This window comes from Numida meleagris, chromosome 19 (genome assembly GCF_002078875.1).
Source record: "Numida meleagris isolate 19003 breed g44 Domestic line chromosome 19, NumMel1.0, whole genome shotgun sequence".
NCBI lineage: Eukaryota > Metazoa > Chordata > Aves > Galliformes > Numididae > Numida > Numida meleagris.
In genome coordinates, this window is record NC_034427.1 from 4,586,551 (window position 1) to 4,607,761 (window position 21,211).

General features: G+C 45.4%; 1 protein-coding gene across 1 annotated transcript in view; it reads left to right on the plus strand.

Moving 5' to 3' along the window:
• Window positions 1-21,211, plus strand: part of TOP1 (topoisomerase (DNA) I) — a 64,267-nt gene that overhangs the window by 638 nt on the left and 42,418 nt on the right. The window contains exon 2 of the mRNA XM_021416325.1: window positions 172-196. Coding sequence (XP_021272000.1) covers window positions 172-196 — 25 coding nt within the window. The remainder of the gene's footprint in view (window positions 1-171; window positions 197-21,211) is intronic.

A 21,211-nucleotide genomic window follows, 5' to 3' on the forward strand; every position in this document is an offset into this window, starting at 1 on the left:
TTCTCGTTTGGTATTTAATTTTCCTGGGAGAGAGGGGGGGAAAAAAAAAAAAAAAGAGAAGGGGGGAACCGGCTCCGCCGCCCCTTCCCTCGAATCCATCGCTAAACGCACGCGGCCCCCTCTCCCGCTTCGGCGTTTCTCACGGCCTCTCCCTGTCTCCTCTCCCCGCAGATCGAGGCGGATTTCCGAGCCAACGGTGAGTGGGCCCCGGCGCGCCCCGCGCCGCGCAGACATGGCGTCCCAGAGACTAAGTCCCGGCTCCTCGCTCACCGGCCCCATTGTTCCCATCGAGCCGCCCCCCGCGCCCCCTTCCCGCCCGCCCCGCGCCCCCCCGACCGCCTCTTCTCACAGAGGGGGCACCGGAGGCCCCCGATCCGCGCCCATCGGCCCCTCCGGGGCTCCCTTTAGGCCCCGATTCCTCGCTGGAAAGTCGCCGTGTCGACGGTCGGGACTTAGTCTCTGCGCCATTTTCTTTTTCTCCTCTCCTCTCCGTGGCTTTCTCTCCTTCTCCTCCTCCCCGAGCTGCCGGCGAGCAGCCTCCCGCGGGGGGAGCGGGCGGCGATCCCCGACCCCCAGCCCTTTCTTAACAGAGGGAAAGCGAAGTTTTTAGCTAAAATAAAGCCCAGAGCCGTTTTTATCGCAGCCTGCCCCCCCCATCCCCCCCCCCCACGCTTCCCCGCTCTGTTCCTTTCAGGGAATCCCTCCCTTCCCTTGAAATGAAAGGTGATTGCAACATGTTGCTCTTTTTAAAAGAATCTGCCGCATCCATTTTAAGATCACTCGTAGTTCTTTCCTCCCCGTTTAATTGATGGAAGTTCACCTTCTTGGGTGGGGCTTTTTAATTAAAATTAAAATCCCACGTTAGGGGAAAAAAAAAACCAACAAAACAACAAATAGAAGACAACACAAGTGGCGTAGGCAATTCCAGAAAGGTAGGCAGCATTGCTTCCGAAAGTTTGCAGCTGTAACTGTGCATTTTGTTTAGAAACACTAGGAGTCCTGATTATTTTTAATGTACGTGTTCATATATATTAATATAAACATCAGATATATATTAATATATATATACGTATAAATTCTCTGGTGAGCCTGATGACTGTTGCTTTTTGGGTGGATTATTTGGGTTTTTTTTGTTTTTTTTTTTTTAGGATGCTAACCCCCCTCCCCATGCTGTTAGGTGACAAATCAAAGGGTTTGAGCCAGGTGGGGGAAATGGGCCAGGTGTCACCTACCTGTGTGTTACTGTCACATTGCTGGTGGTGTTAGAGCAGCCCCGGGCTGTCCCCTCCATACTGGAGTGGCAGAGGACAAAAAAATCAATTGAAGATATCTTTGCTTTGCTCAGTGCTTTCTTATAGTGATTCCTGGACAATGCCCACGTGTCCTGATAGCTCTGAAAGCTGCTGTCTGTAAGTGTTTACAAATCTGCCTTTGTGCACACCTTTCTTTCTGTGCCTTCATTGGAATGTGGTTGTGTATGTGCAGTAGGAGCACGCAGTAGGATTTAAACAGTTTTTGAACTTTATTTAAATTGTTGATACTATAGCGAAGCTCTGAATGGTTTTTAGCAGGGAAAAAGGCAAAGTGGATTTTTCAAGAACTGCAGTAGGAACTCCTGAAGCAACTTCAGTAGCGGCATGTATTTGAATACTTGTAGCATTCTTATGCTGGGAAGTATTTGCCTAAGGATCATGTCTATTTAGGGGAAAGAACTCCCTGGAAAGCTCAGTTACGTGCTGCTTTACATAGGGGAAATGAGGCATATTCCACCCTCTCCCTCCAGCTTCCAGTGAAGTTCTTTGGAGGCTTTTCTCCTCTATTATGACCACGTACCCTTTTATTCTCGCAGTGGTCTTAGTCATTTGGTGCTTAAAATTCCTCCAGTTTTGATTTCTACCATGTGTTGGAAGAATTCGATGCACAAAATTAAAGAAAGGCGCCTTGATGTAAGAACTGTGTTCTGGTAGCTCAGGCGTGCGCAGTGAATTCCTACCAGTGCATCAGCACTCCTTTCCTCATAGTGTAATTGTTTTTATTGCTGTCATGAAATATCTTTGTGGCTGATGAGAGGCCCCTAAAATCCCAAATCCTCTTCGGTGCTGGGAGGATTTGGGATTTTAGGGGCACGTAACCCTGTTAGTCTCGGTAAGGGAATAACGCGGGGTAGACTCTGTCCTCCCTCACCTTGTGGCCAGGGCTGATCTTCATGAAAACCTGTCACCTCTGCTTGCTTAAGGCTCCTTTCCTCCGCCCAGGAGCTCTGTGTGCTCCTGTGTTAGGAATTGTCACGACGTCTGAGAATAGCATGTCTCATTTAGGCGCGGCGCTGAGGCTCTAGCTTTTATATTCTTGTTCTGATCCAATTCAGTGGCAAAGAGCAGAAGTGGGTGGTGGGAATCTCGAGTGCATCGTTTCCCCGATGTTTAGAACTGGTTTGTACTTTGGTTATTGTCAGACAGCTCTTAGCAGCAGAGGCAAAGTCTCATTTCAGGCTGCCTTGCCTCTGTGTTTTTGGACAAGGGAGGTTTTTCTGAGAGCTGACTAATTCTAAATGTTGAATGTAAACATTGATGTAAAAGCGCTAAACGTTTTTGTTAACAAGGAGTGTTTTGGGTGACTTCTGATTAGTGTATCAGTAACAGGGCAACTTAGGCACTTCAGAGCTTCCTGTTGTTACAATTGTCTCATATTTAGGTCAGTGTCCGTGCTGCTGTGATCACACAAATTGTTGCAGCTGAAGGAGGGCAGGTGGAGGTGATCTGCTGGCTGACTGCAGCTCTCAGGAGGGCACTGGCTGCAGTGAAGGGCTTGGATTGTGTTGCATACCAGTTTCATTGACAGAGGTGTAGTATTAGGGATGAGAGAGGATGTCACTTGTAAATATGTGTTCTTGGCTATTTCTTGGCATTGAATAGCCAGATCGCTCTGGCTACTCCAAGCAAGAGTGTCCTGGGTAAGTTCCAACTTGGGTAATTGCATTCCATCTCAATATCCAGATTCTCCCTCCTGTTTAATTTGGCCATAGAGGGTATTTTTTTCACCTTAACTGTATTTTCAGTGGCGGAACAAACTGCAAAGAATTTTCCATGTTCAATCTTAGAGTGGCTGTCTGCAAACCATCCCAAGAACAATGCTGCGCTGAAGCAGTGAGCTTTTTTTTTTTTTGCAAGTAACATCCTATAGTCTGAAGCTTGATAGAAGGGAAGCAGTAGCCCGAAACTGTCATTTCCAAGTTCAACTTGGTCATTGAAAGTGATCACTTCTTCACAGAGGGGAACATTGAGTCACAGCTCTGTACTGGAGTACAGAAGAAATTGTGATATTTTTTTCTCACTTGGTAAATTGTATATCACTTCAGATGCAAAACCTGCTTGGGTTCTGTTTAGTTTTTGCCTTTAAGAGCTTTGCTACTGAGCTCAAATATAACAGCTTCTTCTCAGGGCAGTGCTGAGACAGAAAGGATTTTATCTTGATTTTTCAGTTGTCGTATTATGTTTGTGGTGCGCAGTAGATAAAAATTATTTGTTTGCAGAATGATCAAATTGAGACCAAAGCTCCTGAATTGCACAAACTGATGCTGGTGCTGTTGGTCTGCAGGCAGAACTTCTGTGTCATCCAGCACTGCTCTGGTAGGAAGTGAAGACATCACCCTAAGCAGTGTTGTGGGTTTTTTTTTTCCCCTCTTGTTGACTTGACCAATAATGTTAAGATTGAATGTGTAACCATTACAGTGTATTAATAGGAATGAAGTGTGAATTTCATTGACCAGTGTTACAGAGATGGCTTCTAGAACTCAAGTGTGCTTGAATGAGAGGCTTGCTTCAATAGTAGTTTGAGGAAGGGGGGGCGGGGGGGGGAAGCCCTTTCTGCTCCAGTTTCTGCACCTTATCAGAAACTGGCAGGTTTTATGTTAACTGAGTGCTTGGATGGTACCTCTGAATATCAGGGTGAAGATATGAAAGGAAGGGAGTAAGCAAGAAGGAGATGTAATCCAAATAGCAAGAGTGCCGAACAACTGCCTTACAAGCCGTGGAATTTCTGCACACTTTGTTTCTCATTAAATTCATGTTTCCTTTCTGATGGGAGAGCTGGGCACATAGAAGGTGGGGATGGCTTAAATGCTAACAAACTGAACAGCAGCATAGCAGAGATCCTGGGGATTTTTTCAGTGGCTGTAAAACACTGTTGGAGACTTGACTACTTCTTCCTTCCCTGTGCTTTGTTGGTGCCTTCTGTATGGCTGAGAGTCTTTTGTGAAGGAGAGCAGGGCTGCTTCTGCCAGAGGGCCGGGTGCCCCAGTGCTGCTGCTAGAGCTGCAGAACTAAACAAACCTCAAAGTTAGGGAGCTGCGAGATAAGCTCCTGTGCTCTGTCCCTGTTGCACTTCAGGGCAAAAGTGGCTTTTAAGTTCCCTGGGAGAGTGATGTCATTGGTGCTTTTAAATGTCAGATGTTTGGCCAGGGATCCAATGTGCAAAGGTAGTTAGTGGTATTTAGAAGCAGATTGATATCTCCACTGAAAATTTCCTTTCCCTTTTTTGTGATACATGGAAATGTGAATCTTAAGGAATGTAGCCTGTTCCTTCCAACACAAGCTTTGAATCACTCCCTGCCTTCCTTTCCAAAGTGAGATGTTGGTGAGCTTGTGCTGCAAGGGCGCTGCCCGCAGCCCCTGCTCAGAACAATGCTTGGGGTGGTTCAAGTCTGAAACAGCTCAGCTTTTGGATTTTAAAAGTACTTAAATGTCAGAACTTGCAAAATTTCTTTCGTTGTCCAGCGTCTTTAGCGGTCTGTTTCAGGACTGTAGAATATAACGGTGTCAGGTTATTAAAGGAGTCCTCAAGATGTGGGAAGTAAGGTTCTGCTGTCGTCACTTGGTTATTTCTGACGCGTCTCAGAAATGCAGACTGTAGGGAGACCTTGTGAAATGTAAATAAAAATATCGTTGATAAGCCTTCTTGTACATCATGTGCTCTGTAAGTTGTTTGCATTTATTTTCCCAGCAGTAGCTTCAGAAGGGCTTTACCAAAGACCTAGAGGTCTGTCGTGTTAATTGTTCTGACACGTCCAGCATTCAGGTTAAAACTTAATGGATGTCTTGTGGGAGTGGGGAACTGAATGCTTTCCTGCTAGCTGCGGCCAGCTTCTGTTTTTGTTAAAACTCAGCAGAATTACCTAAATGTGCTGGAAGATGTGTTCTGGGGGTTATTGGCCTGCGTGCTTCCTACTTTCGCATTTTCTTAAGATGTTTCTCATTTTGCTGCAGCATTAAGCAATATCTGTTCTAAATCCTATCAAGGCTTCTTTGTTTACTTTGTAAAACATGACAAGTTTTTAACTATGGAACCGATACTGAAGTACTAGTGTAGCTTTTTACATGGCTTTCCATAAACTAGGCACCCAGCACATAAAGATGATCAAACACAAATTCAGATCTGATTTCATTTTACAGTTGTGATTCCAGATATTTGGTGGATAACTCATTGAATTCCTACCTCCTGAGCTGCGCTGTCAGCAGAAACAGCAATAATATGTAATTATAGCAAGTACTTAACATCTCATTGACTCAAATTCCTCTGTTAATGATTTCACTGGATTCCTGTTAGAGTAATACCTGCTGAAATAGCACAAGCCTCTGCCCTGGTAGAGAGAGACTCTGCGTCAGATTCTTACTGATAGCGTAAGTTGCTGTAGTTCCAATGAAATTAGAGGTGTCCTGACGTGATATCTGCTTTTTTTTGTTGTTGTCGGACTGGAGGGGTGAGCTTTAATGATACAGGGACTTCTTTATGGACGGGATAATTCAGCAGAAGAAATCAGTGCAGACTTTCTTGGGGTGGCTTTTCAAGATGGAACAGTTTGTCTTTCAAGACTGCTTGTGCTGGTTGTGCTAATAAAATTTCTGCTATTCTTGCAAGACGCGCAGTCATTCAGAAATATTTACTGGCTTATTAAATTGAATTGCCTTTGTGGCTGCTAGTTTTATAGAAACGGCCCCGAGTTCTATATAAAACATCACACTCTGAAACTGGAGAGCAAAATACTATCCAGTGTTGTGTGTTCTGCTCCTGCTTGCATTTTTAAAGGTCTGTGTCTTAGGTTTCCAAATCTGAGAGAGGATACTGCTTGTAGAACCGGTGTTGATCACCTTGCTTTTCTGGGGCTGTGTTGTTTGAGTGAGGCAGCGTCAGGTGACAGCTCAGCCCGGCCATGCCTTCCCCCTGCGTGACTGTCAGTTCTGAGCTCACTAGCACCGTCAGTGTTGAAATATGTATCATCATTAGACTTTGAAATGCTTTCTCCCCTTAAAAGAATAGGGAAGGAGATGGGCTTGCTGTTGTTTCAGCAGTGCGTGAATCACTGCTGACCTGTGCTTCGGATGAAAAGTTGGAAAATCACAGCTTGAAAGCAAACTTTCAGCTACAGTGGGGTGAATCCTTCTAAACAGCATTCCCAGCGGCTGCTGTCCTCACTCTGGTAACCAGGGAGCTCCTGTTCTCACTGGTGTAACACTGGGATTAGCATAGTGTTGATGTGCTCTTCTGGACAGAGTAGTTCAGCTCAACGAGTTGTGGGGGCTTCCCAGTGTGTACAAGACTGTAATGTTTTTTTAGCACGGAATTTGTTCAAAATGTCCTGGCTCACGTAAATGCTAAACATTTCCACTAGACTTAATCAGATTTATAGTTGGGAATCGTCTCATCTTTGGTGCTTGCTTTTTAACTAACACTCCTGGGGAGTGAACTGCAGTAATATCTTCTGGTATCACAGGGAGAGCTAAGGATGCTCAGAAGGGGACGTGAAGAGAATGTGTGACTTCACTTTTGTATGCATTTGTGCCCTACAAGGTGTAAAGCATAGCTGAAAGTTGCTGTTGGCTTTAGGAACACGAGCCTACGAACATTCTTACAAATGGAAATGTGGTTCCGAAATGTAGCTTCCGCAGCTGCTGAGCTGATAAACAGTGAGAGCTCCAGACCTGGGAATGGAGAGCCTGAGATTTGTTCTTCTCTTACATCTGCTTAACATTGATGGTTCTCAAACCTCTTTGAGATGAAAGCAGTATTTTGTTAAACTTCAGCCTGCGTTGCAGTGTCGGTAGGGATGGTGAGAGGAAATAGTTCTGTGCCAGACCTTGCAATAACCAAAATACTGGGAGATCCTCTTGATGCTCTTGGGGAAGTGGGAGACCTCAGCAAGTAGATCCCCATAACTGCTAATGATAGAGATGGAGCTCTGCAGTGAGGGAAGGTGAGTAGAGAGCAGATAGTGCTTTGGCTAAGAATTGCCTCAGAAATTTGCTGGAGTTTTATTGCGGAGTTGTGGGGATGTTTTCCATAGTCTCAGGACTTTTTGCCTGCTAGGATAGCATATTTTTGTGTGGAAAAAGAAGGAAGGGCCAGATAGTTCCTGTGAATGCTGCATTTCATGGTGTTTCTTCACCCAGGGGAAGCTTCCTTTGTTCCAAGCTGTTAGCTAGCTCCCAACAGCTTCACTTGGAGATGGTCACTGTAGTGGTTCAGCTCAGACAATTAACTTGTGCGACAACTGCTGTGTGACTGGAGGCTGCCAGCTCCCAGCACAAAGGAGTCACAAGAACGGGCAGCACTGAGCTTGTCTGCCTCCTGTCCTGGGAAGCTTTGGAGACAGGGGCTGGAGAACTCTGAAATGTGTATCTCGATGGGATGGGGGCAGTGCAGGCTCGAAAATGGGCAGCAGAGCAGAGTTGGTTGGGGTGCTTGTCCTCCAGCCTCAGCAGACAGTACACCACCAAGGAAAATAACTTGTTTCCACCCACAGTAGGTAAATCCTCTCTTAAGTTGGAAGGCTGTGTGGCCTCCAGAGCTGGGGTGATTGCAAGGCAAACAGGAGCAACATCAGGCCATTGGGAATTCTGTTACCAGGGTCCTGTCAACCTCTGAGAACCAAAGGTTGCTTCTCACAAAGCTTCTGATCAGCAGATATTTTGAATTCTCTATCGATATTTTTGACACAAATGTGTTTGTTCATCCTCACAAGCTTACCATATGCTTTGTGCAGCTGTGAGCTGTGTGGGAGTGCATGTGTGTATTTTTATCTCCTACCTTCGTCAGGGAGAAGGGCTTTTTTAAGGAACATTATAAAGACAGTAGCTTCCTTCTGAGTATTGCAGAGCACTCAGCTTTGTGGTGCCCACCAAAAAGTGGAGACTGACTGCTTCTTAGTTCTGCCTGGCTGCCTGTTAAAGACAGATGGGGATCTGTGGGACTCAGCACTGGAGCGGAGCAGTTCTGCAGCTGGCTGCATCTTTCTCTCTGAAGAGAGATGGATTTCTGCCTCAAGACAGCTTGGAGGGTTCTTGTAGCTTCGCTGAAATATTTTGATCAGTCTGTACAGCTCACCTTTGGCTAGGACACGGCTGTGTCCTTTAATGACATGCTCTGTGATAAGGATACTGGCTGTGTGTGCCGGGTGGTGTAATGTACCTGATGTAGTCTTACGTAGACATAAAATATTTTAGCGTATAGTGCAACACTGGGAGAAGAATGCTCTTGCATCCTCAGTGTAACTGCAGTTTTGATTCTTCAAAATGTCTTTCTCCTTTTAATACCATTTTTCCAAAGATTTCCTAAAAATAAGACTTGGCTACTTGCTGCTCAGTTTGAAATTGCTGGCATTGATTTGCAATTTCATAATAATCTTTGCAGCCAGCACCTGGGATCTCGAGAGTATAGGATTCTGCAGTATGAGGGAAAAAATGATGGGTGGAAATGAAATACAAGCTCTTGTGTTCAAAGACCCTGGTACAGCTCATCCTGCCTGGCAGCCACTGGGCTAATGCACGAGCATCCTTATCTGCGCTGGAAGGAGCCTTCTCAGCATTTTGTGATTCCTGAAGCTCTGGGCTGCCTCCCCTGCTCAGTGTGCACTGCATGGGGTTGGATGTTGTCTCCATCCAAATGTCGGTCGCGTTGGTGCAGCCGGAAGGTTTGTGTGGCAGCATCTAAATGGAGCAGTGCTAACAACGTCTTGAAGAATTTTTTTTTTTAGGCAGTGCGCAGAGGTGTGGTTTGTGGTTTTAAAAAAAAAAAAAAAGCAAGAAAATAAGAGTGGAGCAATGCCCAAGCACAGATAGCTTTTAAATTTCTTCTGGCATTTGTCACTTCCTCTGATCTATTGCCTAACACTGCTCCTGTCATAGGAGAATACACATTTGGAGAGTGTTACCCGGGGCCTGCGCTCTTCCTTTGTTTGCCACATTTCTTCTGCAGACCTTTCTGATTTGGATGAGAGCGTGGTGGTTTTTTTTGTCTTTGTATGTAACCTGGCATAGATGATTGGTGTGGTAGGGGCAGGGCAGTGTACTTTAGTTGAACTTTTTATTGATGGCAATGTATTACTGCTCAAGGGTTGTATTGCAATATTTGAACAGGGGCCAGAGCTGTCAAAACAGCTGCTTGTCTTCCTCTGGGGTTGCAGTTTCTTGTTTTGGAGAAGTGGTTTGAAGTGGCCTAAGAAGACCTTTTTGGAGAGAGGATGAGGAAAAAGCAGACAGTAAACATCTGTTTTCCTTTGACGTACAGTAAATGTCTGTTGTAGATTTTGAAGTAACCGGAGGTAGAGTTGAGAAACTCCTAACTTTGGTCTTCTAACCAAAACACAGGGATTTCTGGAGTCAGAATAGCATAACTAGGAGATTGCTTGCAGACCACAAAAAACAGCAACCTGACTTTTATGAGGAGAAAAGAAGAAATGATGGCAAGGGCCAGGCTGTCACATGGATTGCAGAAGGAGATGGTGTGGATGCCAGGTAGGAGGGTTGTCCTCATCCTCTGTCCTCTCTGCAGCGGGGCCAAGTCAGAGGTGAGCTTTCTCTGTCCCCAGGGAATTCTGTAGCTGAATGAGCTGACGGTTCTTATTCCAGCTTCGGGTTCTGTGCAGTGCTGCTTTACCAGCAATCCACCGTCTGTGTCGGGCTTTGTGAAGATGAACGGCTGAATGCAGAAAGACCCTTCTGAAGCTGGAAGCGGGAAGCACTGGGGAGGGACATTCTGTTTTTATGTGGACCCTGTGTCTGGGATTAAGGTCTTTTGTGCTCTATACATTGTTATGCTGTCCTAAGGCCATCGTGTTTGAATAGCGCGGTGGGAGTGTGCTGTGCTCGGAGGTGGAGTTGCAGGAGCAGAGCAGGAGTGTCCTGGCCTAGGAACAGATACAGAGCTGCCTGGCTGGGACTAAGGTTCAGGTCCAGCCTGGGCTTTTGTTTTTGATGTTTAATTCTCTCCAGCTGAGGACTGAGATGGTTAGGAATGGGCAGTACAATAAAAAAAAAACCACCTACAGCTTATGTTGTAATAGTTTTAGATGCAGAATGCATCTCAGCAGCTAAAGCGTGTGTGTGTGTGTGTGTATATATATATTTATCTGTACTGCATTATTTCACAGATATTAAAATGTTGCCTGTTGGGTTCTTCAGTGAAGGTGCTGGGATTCTGGCAGTGAGATGAGTGGCTGCCTGCTGTGTGTGCAGGGTGCCGGCATCAAGCACTTCTCAGGTTCGTCTCTGCGCCATGCGTGCCAGCTGGTGCGAGTGTCTGCTAACTCTGCCTTGAGCAATAGGAAGAGCATCAACACAGCGTATTATGTCTCTTGCCAGTTTGCGAATCCTAGCAAGTGTGTGAGTAAGATCAATTACCGGAGAGATAAAACAGCGAGGACGGGCAGGTTCTGGTTTGAACTTGCCTAAGCAGGTACACTTACGGGTTAGACGAGCGCTCTCTATTTGAATCTAGCAGTGAGGGGAGCTGGGAGCAGGAGCGCTATGGAGAGATCCGAGAGCGTGATTCATTGCAACAGAGGCAGCGTGTACAAAATGGAGGGATGGAGGAGCACTAATGACGTCGTCTGAGGTTTGTACTCCAGAGTTAATGACCACCAGATGGGGAATAAAAGCTGCCTGCTCCTCTTTGGAGGACTGAGAATGCCATGAAGCTATTAAAATGTGCTGTGTCTGTTGTAACACTTCCACGTGCACAGTGAACCCCTTCATGTGTGGATCAGAGTACGCCTTCCTTCCTGGCATTTCCCCTCGGTGCTTGGTTTTTAGGGTCGTTTCTGATTTGATTGTTAACAGTACATGTTAGAGATGCACAGCAAAAAGCCAAGGGTTCTTCCTCGTGGTAGAAAAGTGATGTGTGAGCTGTGTTCCAGCACACAGGCAAAAATTGCCAGATCTGGACACACCGACAGCTTTTGTGTGATGGGAAATACAGTGTGAGAAATGAACTCTTAGCAGAACTGACACTGATTCTGTGGTATTGCCCAGGCCTGATGTAAGTGTCTTGAGCTGTATTTTTAGCAAAGAAACAGTGGCACAAATCAGTTGGGATATCAGTGCTGTTAACTCAGATTCCTGCCAGCCTTCATCCTGGAGCTGCTGAGACATTTGGGTCACTTCATCTTCCTCCAGCAGATTGAAACAGCCCTCCAGCTGCCCAGCACATCTTTGCTCATGAAAGTGGATAATGTATTTTTTTTTTTTCCAAGAGCCTTTTCCTCTTTAGTTTTCTTACATCCTCTTGTGTTCTTCCTACTCCAGAAGCAGGAACCCTCTCTGTGGAGCTAGCATCTTGCCTGAGTCACAATATTATAGCTGGATATGTCACCTGTACTTTATTAGGGGAAGTGTAAGAGCTGTCCTTGAAATACTTGTTTTTATGAGTAGATGCAGTCTTCTAATTTAAAATGTGCTTCTCTCTGGAGTTTGATGGCTGTCATAAACAATTAAGCTTTTCTTTTATCATCAAGTGGGCTTATTCAGCATCGCTTACATCTAAAACAAGCTTCCTTTTAGGTTTTAGACTGCTTTAATTATCTAGATACAAAGAGAAAATATGGCTTGGTACTCGATGCCCCGTGCTTGGCCTCTTTAGCTTTCAGTGTCCAGTTCCGAGAGAGTCCAGCAGTGTGGCTGTATTTGCCCTGACCCATAGCGTGTCTTGCAGTGCATGGAGCAGAGCAGCCAGCAGGCACTAAGCTGGCTATCCCAGTCATGTAGTTCTGCATAAAACTCAACGTAAGAAGTGCTTGGATTGATGGGTCCATTGGTTTCTTGTTTCATAAACGAAGGTATGAAGCTATTGCTCCTCAGCTTTTTGAGCATTGCCTTCCCTGTCTTGCCCCTTCCCTCCTGCTCCGGTCTGTTGCTGAGATGCTTGACCACAGTGTGTGATCTTCAGCTTACGGCATCGCTGTCAAAGCATCAGCTTGAGCACGTAGAGGAGAAGAGAACGTGCTGTTGAACCATGGTCTGATTTAAAACTGTTTTCCTGTGCCCACGAACATACCTTGCAGTATTCATCCTATGCAACCCTTTTTTTTTGTTGTTTCAGGCATCTGATAGATTTCTGTTTGAAGCTGCTGGTGTTGTCTTTGCAAGCCAGCTGAAACTGTCTGTGTGCAGTTTCACAAACAGGTGACGTAGGTGCTGGCAGCAGGGATAGCTGGTTCAGAAGGTGGGCTGGGTCTGCTGGGAGCTGAGCTGTGCTTAGGCTTGGCTCATTGTGTGCTTGCTTAGGAGGAGAAACAACAGTAACCCCTGGCCACGTTTCTGAAGGATCGGCAGGTTTGCAGAGGCTTGATGTGCTGCACTCGGAGTGTATTTTTAAACAAAGTCCTTTATAGGGAATGAAGCTGTGAGCATTGTTTTGTGAAACGAATCCCCCGTAGCTGTGCTGCCCACAAACAAGAAGCAGTGTTCAAAACAGATGTGATCCTCGTTTATTCGTGTCAGAATTAGGTTGTTTTTAAGTTCTCATGTTTTTTTGCCTTTCTGTAAACACCCCACCTGTCTGTCTGCCAGCCACAGCAGCCTCGTGCTCAGTCTCTAACTCAGACTATGAGACCTTAAATCCCCAGGGGAGCTTGTTAGCGTGCAGTTCAAGGAGTCCTCTTTTATCGCACCAGCGTGTTTGTTTTGAGGGGGCAGCTGAGCTGGAGAACACTTTTCAGTTTCATTTTCATAGAGGAGTCCCAAGGAAGAAGTCTGCTAACTGGCACATGGCAAATATTAACTTTTTTTTTTGAATGGAACCAAAATAAAAACGCTGTTAGATTTTTCTAAGCTGAGTTTTTTCAATGCCCTACAGTGTGTGCTGACAGTTTAATCTCAGCAGAGTTCTGGAATTAGTCTTTGGCAATTAGCTCAGTAGGAGAACAACGTCAAAGAAGCGCTCACTTCAATTGCTCTTCCCCAGCATCACAAAAAGTATTAATTTTTGTGGTCCATGGTCTACAGAAAACTGTAGTGGTATTTTCTTCTGATTATTTCAGAGCTGAAAAGATAAATATTCTGCTAGTTTTCACTTTGTCCGAAGTCTGATGTTCAGAAGGGCTTTGCTCTGAGCACCCACGAGAGCTTAGGAAGAACGCAGATCTGAGGCATTTCTCAGTGTCTCATAGATCTTATCTGCATGTTCTGGAGTCAGCGTCACCTGGTCAGCAGTGTCAGTGGCGTTTGCTCAATTCTTCATCCATAAACAATTTCTTAAATCTTAACCACCTCCTTCTCATCACTCCCAAGGAACCAAGCAGCGTATCAGTAGAGCTGTAGTGCTTTGCTAGCTATTGGTATGTGATTTCCCAAGTCCCGTGGTCTGAATGGTTCTAAGTACATAGAGAACCAAGTTGAAATCATGTTACCAGTAGAGATGGGTACTCTTACAAAATATATCAGTATTGAAATGGGTTGTCAAGTGTCTTTGTCTACCAGCAGTCTGATGGTTCTTCCCTGTTGGTCACTGCAAACATTCCTGCACTTGCTCAAACCAGAGTTGGTCTTGTAGGCAAATGTGCAAGTAGCTTACAAAGCAGCTTCTAACACGCTCCTTGATCAAGCAAATGTGGATGTAACTGCATGCTGACCTGTGGTGAAGTTAGATTTTTGAGAAAGTGATGCTCTAGCAAATTGCCTCCTTGTCTTACTTGTGTGGATGCTTTCTGCATTTAAAAAATAAATAAAAACAGAAGTGCAGTTTGTCTAACTGGGTAGCTGTCTTACTGCTTAGTGCTACTAATTGAGGTTCCAGTATTCCTTGCTTTTTGCCACTGTGGTCACTGTATCTTGGTTTTTTATTTTAATCACCAGGTAACTGTTGCATGCTTTAAAATCTCATGTGAAAACCTTTGAACAATTTTTCTATTCACAGATATATTTGTAGTATTTGAGCAATGACTGCTGAACTACTTTGCCTCTTGGAGAGCAAACCAATGTCCTTAGGATACCAGATTTGACATAGCACTGTCCTCAGCTAGTGCAGGGTGCTCAGTACTTCATTACTGAGAGTGAAATGTTGCTGTTAATCTGGCTAATTTAATTTTCAATTTGATTACAACTTTATCTCCAGAGGTCTCTTGATATGTCTGTGCAGTTTGGGGGATGGAATGTGAAGTTAAATATATCATGCCATTGGCGGATTTCTTCAGTACAGACTTTTCATATTCATTCTTATCTTATTAGGAGCACTCATCACATAGTTTTCCCACTTACGGGCTTTACTTAATGCCACGGCTATGCATTAATAAAGGCTTAAGGCTCTGGTGTTGCAGTATCAGTGCCTTTTTACATCTGATAGTATCAAGCAAAGCTGATCACGGGTCACAGTTGTGATCACAGGAAAAACAGGGAGTTTCTTCTGATCTGCTGGAGCCTAGAGCACAGGAAGTAACATAACTGTGAACTGTAAAAGATCCAAGGTCAAAAACAAACCCATGTACCATAAAACTTGAGATTAGCATTGCTGAAGCACTTGTCAGCTCAACCAGACCCAAGTGTGTTCCAGCACCACAGGTTCAGCAGGACCTGGGGCTGCTGTGCTCCTCTGCGGAGAGGAGGACTTGCCCCAGGAGTGTGAGCTGTGCTGCATCTGTTGGGCACGGGCCTGAAGCCTGAGGAGGGGAGGCAAGGCCAGGAGGACACGACCAGCTGCTGCTTGCCTGGGAGTGACCTGCTGCAGCTGGCAAGTGGCACCAGGCCTTCCTTAATGCAACATTTGTGTGAAACTTTACCAGGTGTGTGGATTGAGTTCTAATAAGATTCATAATAAACTTCTTAAAAAATTGTGTCAACAGAAATAAAGCTGGCAATCAAGAAACGTTTTAAAAATATCTTTCCCCGTGCCTTATAATTGAATCATTCAGGAATAAATTATTCGCTTGTAAATATGCTTCACTCTTGTCCTTGCTTCCTGTGCCTATTTCTGCCAACAAATGAGCAGGTGCGAAACAAAAAATCTCTTTTTTTCCTTTGGAACACTGCTGCGGATCAGCTGCACCATTTTGTGTTCTCATTTCAGATCACATTAACCAGGAATAACAAATGCTTGTGGGCACTTCGGTAGCGCTCAGGGTTCCTCAAACATCTTTCTGAGCCTCATCAACTGACTTAAAATATTTAAATGTTAGCATTCACGTTCAGAAAACCTGAGGAGTGTGGTCCTGTCGCTGCCGTTGTGAAGCAGAACCTCTGTGGTGCGTGTCGTTAGAGAAGCACTCATGTAAGTGCAGCAGTGGAGCAGCTTGTGATGGTTGCACCTGCAGCATATTTCCTTCAGTTTAAATAGCTCATTTAGTGACTGTGGTAGTCAAAGCTGTTCGAAAGCTGAGAAAAGCAAGCTCACTTTCACACCTAGTTATCTCTGCATAGGTAAAGAGGTCTGCTCTTAACACTGAGGAGACAAGGTGAGCAGAAGCAGTTGGTTCTGCTCCATTCTCAGGGATTATGCTTCCTTCCTTTTAATAGGCTTCAGATGCGAAACAAATTAAGTAAATGTTTTTCTCCCATTCCTAAGTCATTCAAGGCAGATGTGAGTTTTGTGTGTAATAGAATCTGAACATGTTATTTGTGAATTTAGTAAAATTTTGATTTCCAGCCGGAGATGCAAGCCATTCAGAAAGGGGGGAAGTGTGGAGCTGCTTTAATTGAAGTCAGGAGTTCATTATGCATATTGAACTGCAATGAGAGGTTACATTCTGCATTCAGTTATCTGCAGCCGTGTGACTTCACAGCTGCCAGCTAGGGAGACTTGACCTGGATTTAGCAGAATAAACAGATTACAGATGCATAACAAGATTAAAATCAGTGACTTAAAGTAACATTTCTTATCTATTGACTTAAACTGAAGACTTCTAGAGAAGCTGGTGTGCTGCCTGTAGGAGCTGTACTTAGTGCTCACTAAGTGCAGCCATCACAGCCTTGTGCATTGTAGAACTTGAGGGTCTGTGGGCATCCAACACACCCCTGGTTTGGAAAAATGACTGAATGGGGGAACCAACACTGAGCCCCGTCCTCAAGTGGTGCTGGGATGCATGTAGGCTCTGCTTGTGCCAAGGAAGCGCCAGGATTTCAGGGAATCTTTAAAAACCTTTTCTTAGTGAATCCAGAACTACCGGTTATTTACACAGCAAGCAAGTGAAAATATTTTTCCTAGTTGACATCGCTTGCAGTGTAATTATTCCTGACAACGCAGCGATTTTCCTGCTGCCTAATGCAGTTTTTAGGACTGAAATTTTTCTTCTTATGCTCCAAAATGAGATGAATCTCATTTTTTTTAATACAGCTGAAGTTTCCATGATCCTCCCTAAGGACTAGGAATTTGTTTTCTCCTTTCTTTCTCCTGATTCCCCTGCCTTGGAAGTTTGGCTGCAGTATGCAGCTACTGCCTTTGCATTATAAGTAGTGTTTGCACCTTTCTGGTAGCGGCATGAGGAGCAGTTGGAGGTGGAGAAGCCTTGTGCTGAGGGGCACTGGCTCAGTCTGCGGATGGAGTGCAGTACATCAAGTTCCTGACTGCACTGTGAGTTTGTCACAGATTGTACCGAAGGGTTTCCTTTGCTCTTGACCCAGTCTGCCGCAGGAACTCTTAAAGCTGTTCCCTAGGCTATTTCTTGTGAAAAGTCTCTAGAAGATGGTGAAGCCCACCTGGCTGTGACAGCGTGGAAGGAGCAGGCTCTGTGCTTGGTTCTCACCCAACAGCAGAGTACAGGCTGGACGAGCTGTAGTGGAACCAGAGGGGTTTGTGCCCCAGGGGTGCTCTGCCTTATTCCCAAGGAGGCTGTGGACCTGCAGTGCAGGCAGCTGGTGTCCAGTGTGGCCGAGCAGCAGTGAGTGCGTCCTGGCTTTGCACGTCCTTCTGCAGAGGGGGTACTGCTGGAGCAGTGTGTTGTCCCCAAAATTCTGCAGCCTGAATTGCGAGGTGAGCGCTCCAGCTCAAGAAAAAGGAAAGAGTTAGCTAGCAGGAAAACAAGGATTAACCGAGCCATTTTGCTTTGAATTGTGTTGAAGTAGAGGATGGGTTATCTTGTGCAGTCACTGATTATTCCACAGTCTAAACAGGACTGCATGTTGCAATCACTGGAGCAGTACTGGGCAGTGTGTGGGGCTGGCCGGGCTCCCAGCACCCGCTGGCCTGAGCCCCCAGTCTGTCCGGTGCCCCATGCTGCCTTCGTCTCTCCTGTGTCCCTCCTTTGTCTCCCCCTAGGATGGCTGTGTGTGACAGCACCCTGCAGCCCATACCAGACCTTGGGGATGTGCTGAAGGTTTCTTGCCTTTATACTCTGGGAATGGGATTAGGCTCCCTCACATTATCCATTTGAATGGGCTGAAATTTGACCTTCTGTCATTATTTTAAGATGGTTTTCTGCTCCTAGGTGCTAGGCTGGCCTGCATGCAATTGTCCAGGCTTTCTCCGTGGCTGCTCTTCCTGCTGTGCCGGCAATGTTAACCACATTTTGCACAATGGGGAGGAAACGGATGTGAATTAGAAGAAGCGTGAGATTAGATGGTCTAGTAAGAAACATTCAGTGTTAGGGGACCTCAGGGAAATCCTCAGGGAACCTACCTGCAACTTCTGTTTTATGCAGATCTTTCCCCTTGAAGCTGGTTCTCATTCGAATGTTCCTAGCAATATTCACTTCTATACCCACCCCCTCCAGAGCCTGGCTCATATAGATGTCTGTGAGCTAATTGGGACACAGATTGGCTTGTAATGAGTGTGAGGCTTCTGAAACAAGAGAGGAAATGAAGCTGAGGCTTGTAGCTGCCCTTTGTTCTTCTTACCTTTTGGGTCTGGTGCTGATGCTCAGGATCTGGTTGGGATACTCAGATGCATGCAGAGCTGACAGAAATGGATCGCTGGCTGCTACAGTTGGCTGGCTTTCCACTTCTCTATCTATTTGGGCCCCTTCACTGACCCTGAAAAGTAATTCTAGGCTGGTCTGAGGTGGGAGGAGGAGGAATTAATGCTTCTGGAAGGCAAGCTGGATTTGATAAGGGCTAGAAGTGAAGCTGCCATACACCACATAACTCACGCATCCTTCCAACATGGCTTTATTTTTGGTATCCTGGAGTGCTCTTGAGTCCCACTCTGCTCACTGGGTGGTTTTTCTCCTGCTCTTGTCTGGCTCTGGCCTTCTACTGCACAGAGGTGTGATGAGCGATGGCTTTGGAAGCTTGAGGTGAAAGCACATGTTCTGTTTTGCTGCTGCTTTAAAGATGTATGTGCCGTGTGTAGCTTTATGCATGCAGCTACAGGTGCATAAACCAACAGGAAAAACATGCTGAAAGCATTTCAACCCCAGCAGGGGAAGGACTGTGTTAGTTTGCAAGGTACTCAAATTCTGAGTGGAGGCGGCTATGGAAAGTACTTCTACTCATAAAATAGTGTAGTCTTGAAGAATAAAGTTCATTAGGGTGGTTATCTTGTTTTCATAAGAGACTGTGCTTGACTTTTGTCTCTCCCATGCCAGGACCTTTGTAAGCTGTACACTGATGCTGGCGCTTTCCCTAGAATCTTAACTTGCTTCTCCGATTCATTCAGCTTTGTTAATGGAAACATACTAATGGCTTTCGTTCTCTGATTCTGATTTATGCAATTACAGGAGAATGTTTTACATCTTGGGAATCCCTGGAAACACATGTTTCTGCTCACATTGATTCTATTTATTTATTTATTTGTTTGCTGGATGCAAATAATGGATTGGAACTTCATTGTTGCCTCTCAACCGGGAGCCCATGGGCGTGTGTAAGAGGCAACTATTAATTTAGCCTTTCTGTACTGATCAAACATACATTTTCATGCTTTATAAGGCTTCCCCAGTCTTGTTCCTTGTGTAATGTCCTCTAGTGCAATAGTTCTTGCAGTGATTTTATGTTTGTTAGCCAGAGAGTAAGATATACTGCAGGACAGGGGTATGTGGACGTGCCACCTCTTTCAGAAGGAGGCTGTGGGGAAGCACTGGCTGTTCATTGGGCTTGCTGCTGTTGGTTTTTCTGCAAAATGTTTTCAGTGTAGCAGTGTAAGGTCGTCACGCCACACCAAATAGCTATCTCGGTTCCTTAAGCATTAATTACTGATAACCACAGTATTGAATAGTTCCCCCGCAAGTGAAAACTTGATGTACGTGGAAAATGAGTGATTAATTCAGTATGGCTGAAAAAAAAAATTGAACAGAGGCTCAAAACACATGCACTGTAGGGTAAGGATGTCCGTCCCATTGTGAATGAGCTCTTGCAGCGTGCCTCGCTTATCCATCCAGCTTCTGCAGGTTTGTTTGGACTGAAGAAGTGCCAACGATGACATGTGCTTCAGGTTCACTTCATTCTCATCCTGAAGCCTCCAACCACACACAGATGAGCAGTGACCAGTCGGTGGGGCTTTTCTGGCCTCGTTAGCCTATCCATGACAAGCTTTAAGGGTTTGGAAGGATAACCAGGAGCACAGCTTGGCCTGCACGCTTGGTGCTGTGCCGCTGTGCTCTCCCCTGGTAGCGCTGCTGTTTCTCCCCCAGATTGGTGTTGCCCCAGGGTTTTGGTGAAGCAGAAGGTGTGTTCATCTCGTTTTGCAAACTTTGTGTTTTAAAAAAACTTGTGCTTTGCGTAACTAAACTTTGCTGGAGAGAAAGTGGAACTTCTCAGTCATTTTGTAATGTGAAGGACAGAGGAAGACTGGAGACGTTTCTTCGGCAATTTATCTATTATTGGATTACAAGATTAACAAAGAATGCAGCAACTTCGGGGTCTGTCTTGTGGGTAAGCCAAGTATCCCAGCGCAGCCCTTTTAAGGAAAAAGCTATAATATCTTCTGCCTTTATGGTATCTTTTGCCTTAAGTAACTGCTGAAGTATGGAGAGGTCACTGGCTTTACTCTTTCCATCAAATTTCCGAAGTCTTTTTGCTTTGGCAGAGCAGAAGTGGTGCTGTGTGGCATGGTTCTGGCCCAGCCCCGTGCTTTGCTCGTTGGACTCCATGGGTGAGAGAGTTGGTGTAGTGGTTCTTTGTCTTGGAAAAACTATAGCCTGGGAAATAGGTTGACTCCAGTCTGTGTAGTGTTAATATATTTCTGCATTTGAACCCTTGGAAAAGAGGGAATGCACTATGTTGAAATCTTGCTTTATTACTGAAGTTACTGCCTAAGGATACACTCTTTGCTTATTCTGTTGTACTTTTCCAGACTCCCTTCTCATGAAGCTTTCATGCTTTTTTCCTCTATTTCTTCCCTTGCATGATTGGAAGATGAATTATGAGGATCTGAAGCTTCCTAACCATGGGCTGCTTTGTCTGTTCTCCTTGTGATCAGTCAAAACTGATTTAGATGCTTGGCAGCAAAGCAGAAAACTTGAGATTTGCTCTGCTTTACGGAGGGGGGGGGGATGGGACGGGCAGGTTTCTTTCTTCAGCATTGTTAGTGTCAGCCTCGCTGGGCTGGGGCACTGGGCCCAGGGCTGTGCCTGAAGCGGTAGAACAGCAGTTGTACTTCATCTGAATTTGGCTTCGGGGAGGTTGAGGATTTAGAAATAGCTTTCTGATATCAGCTTAGAATCGGAACGGGCTGTCTCTGTCGGTAGTTTAGGTACAGGTACTTGAGTGTTTAAGAGAAAAACCACCACCACCACCAAACAAAACATATCCGCAGCGAGCTGGAGTCTGTAGCAGTGTTGGTCGTAGAGGTGTCTTTCAGCACTCTTGGTAAAGGGTTGGATGTGAAGCTGCTTTTGAAAGTTGTACCTGTCAAGTACAGCACCGCATGTAGCAGAAGGCCAGCAGCCTTGGCACTGAATCCTGCTTCTTTTTACTGAATGTCATGCTTCAGAAACATTGTTTCCCCAAGCTCTGTTTCTGTTAAGAGTTTCTCTGATCCTGGTAATGGTTGTGGAGACTCAAATCCTGGCCTCGGTGTT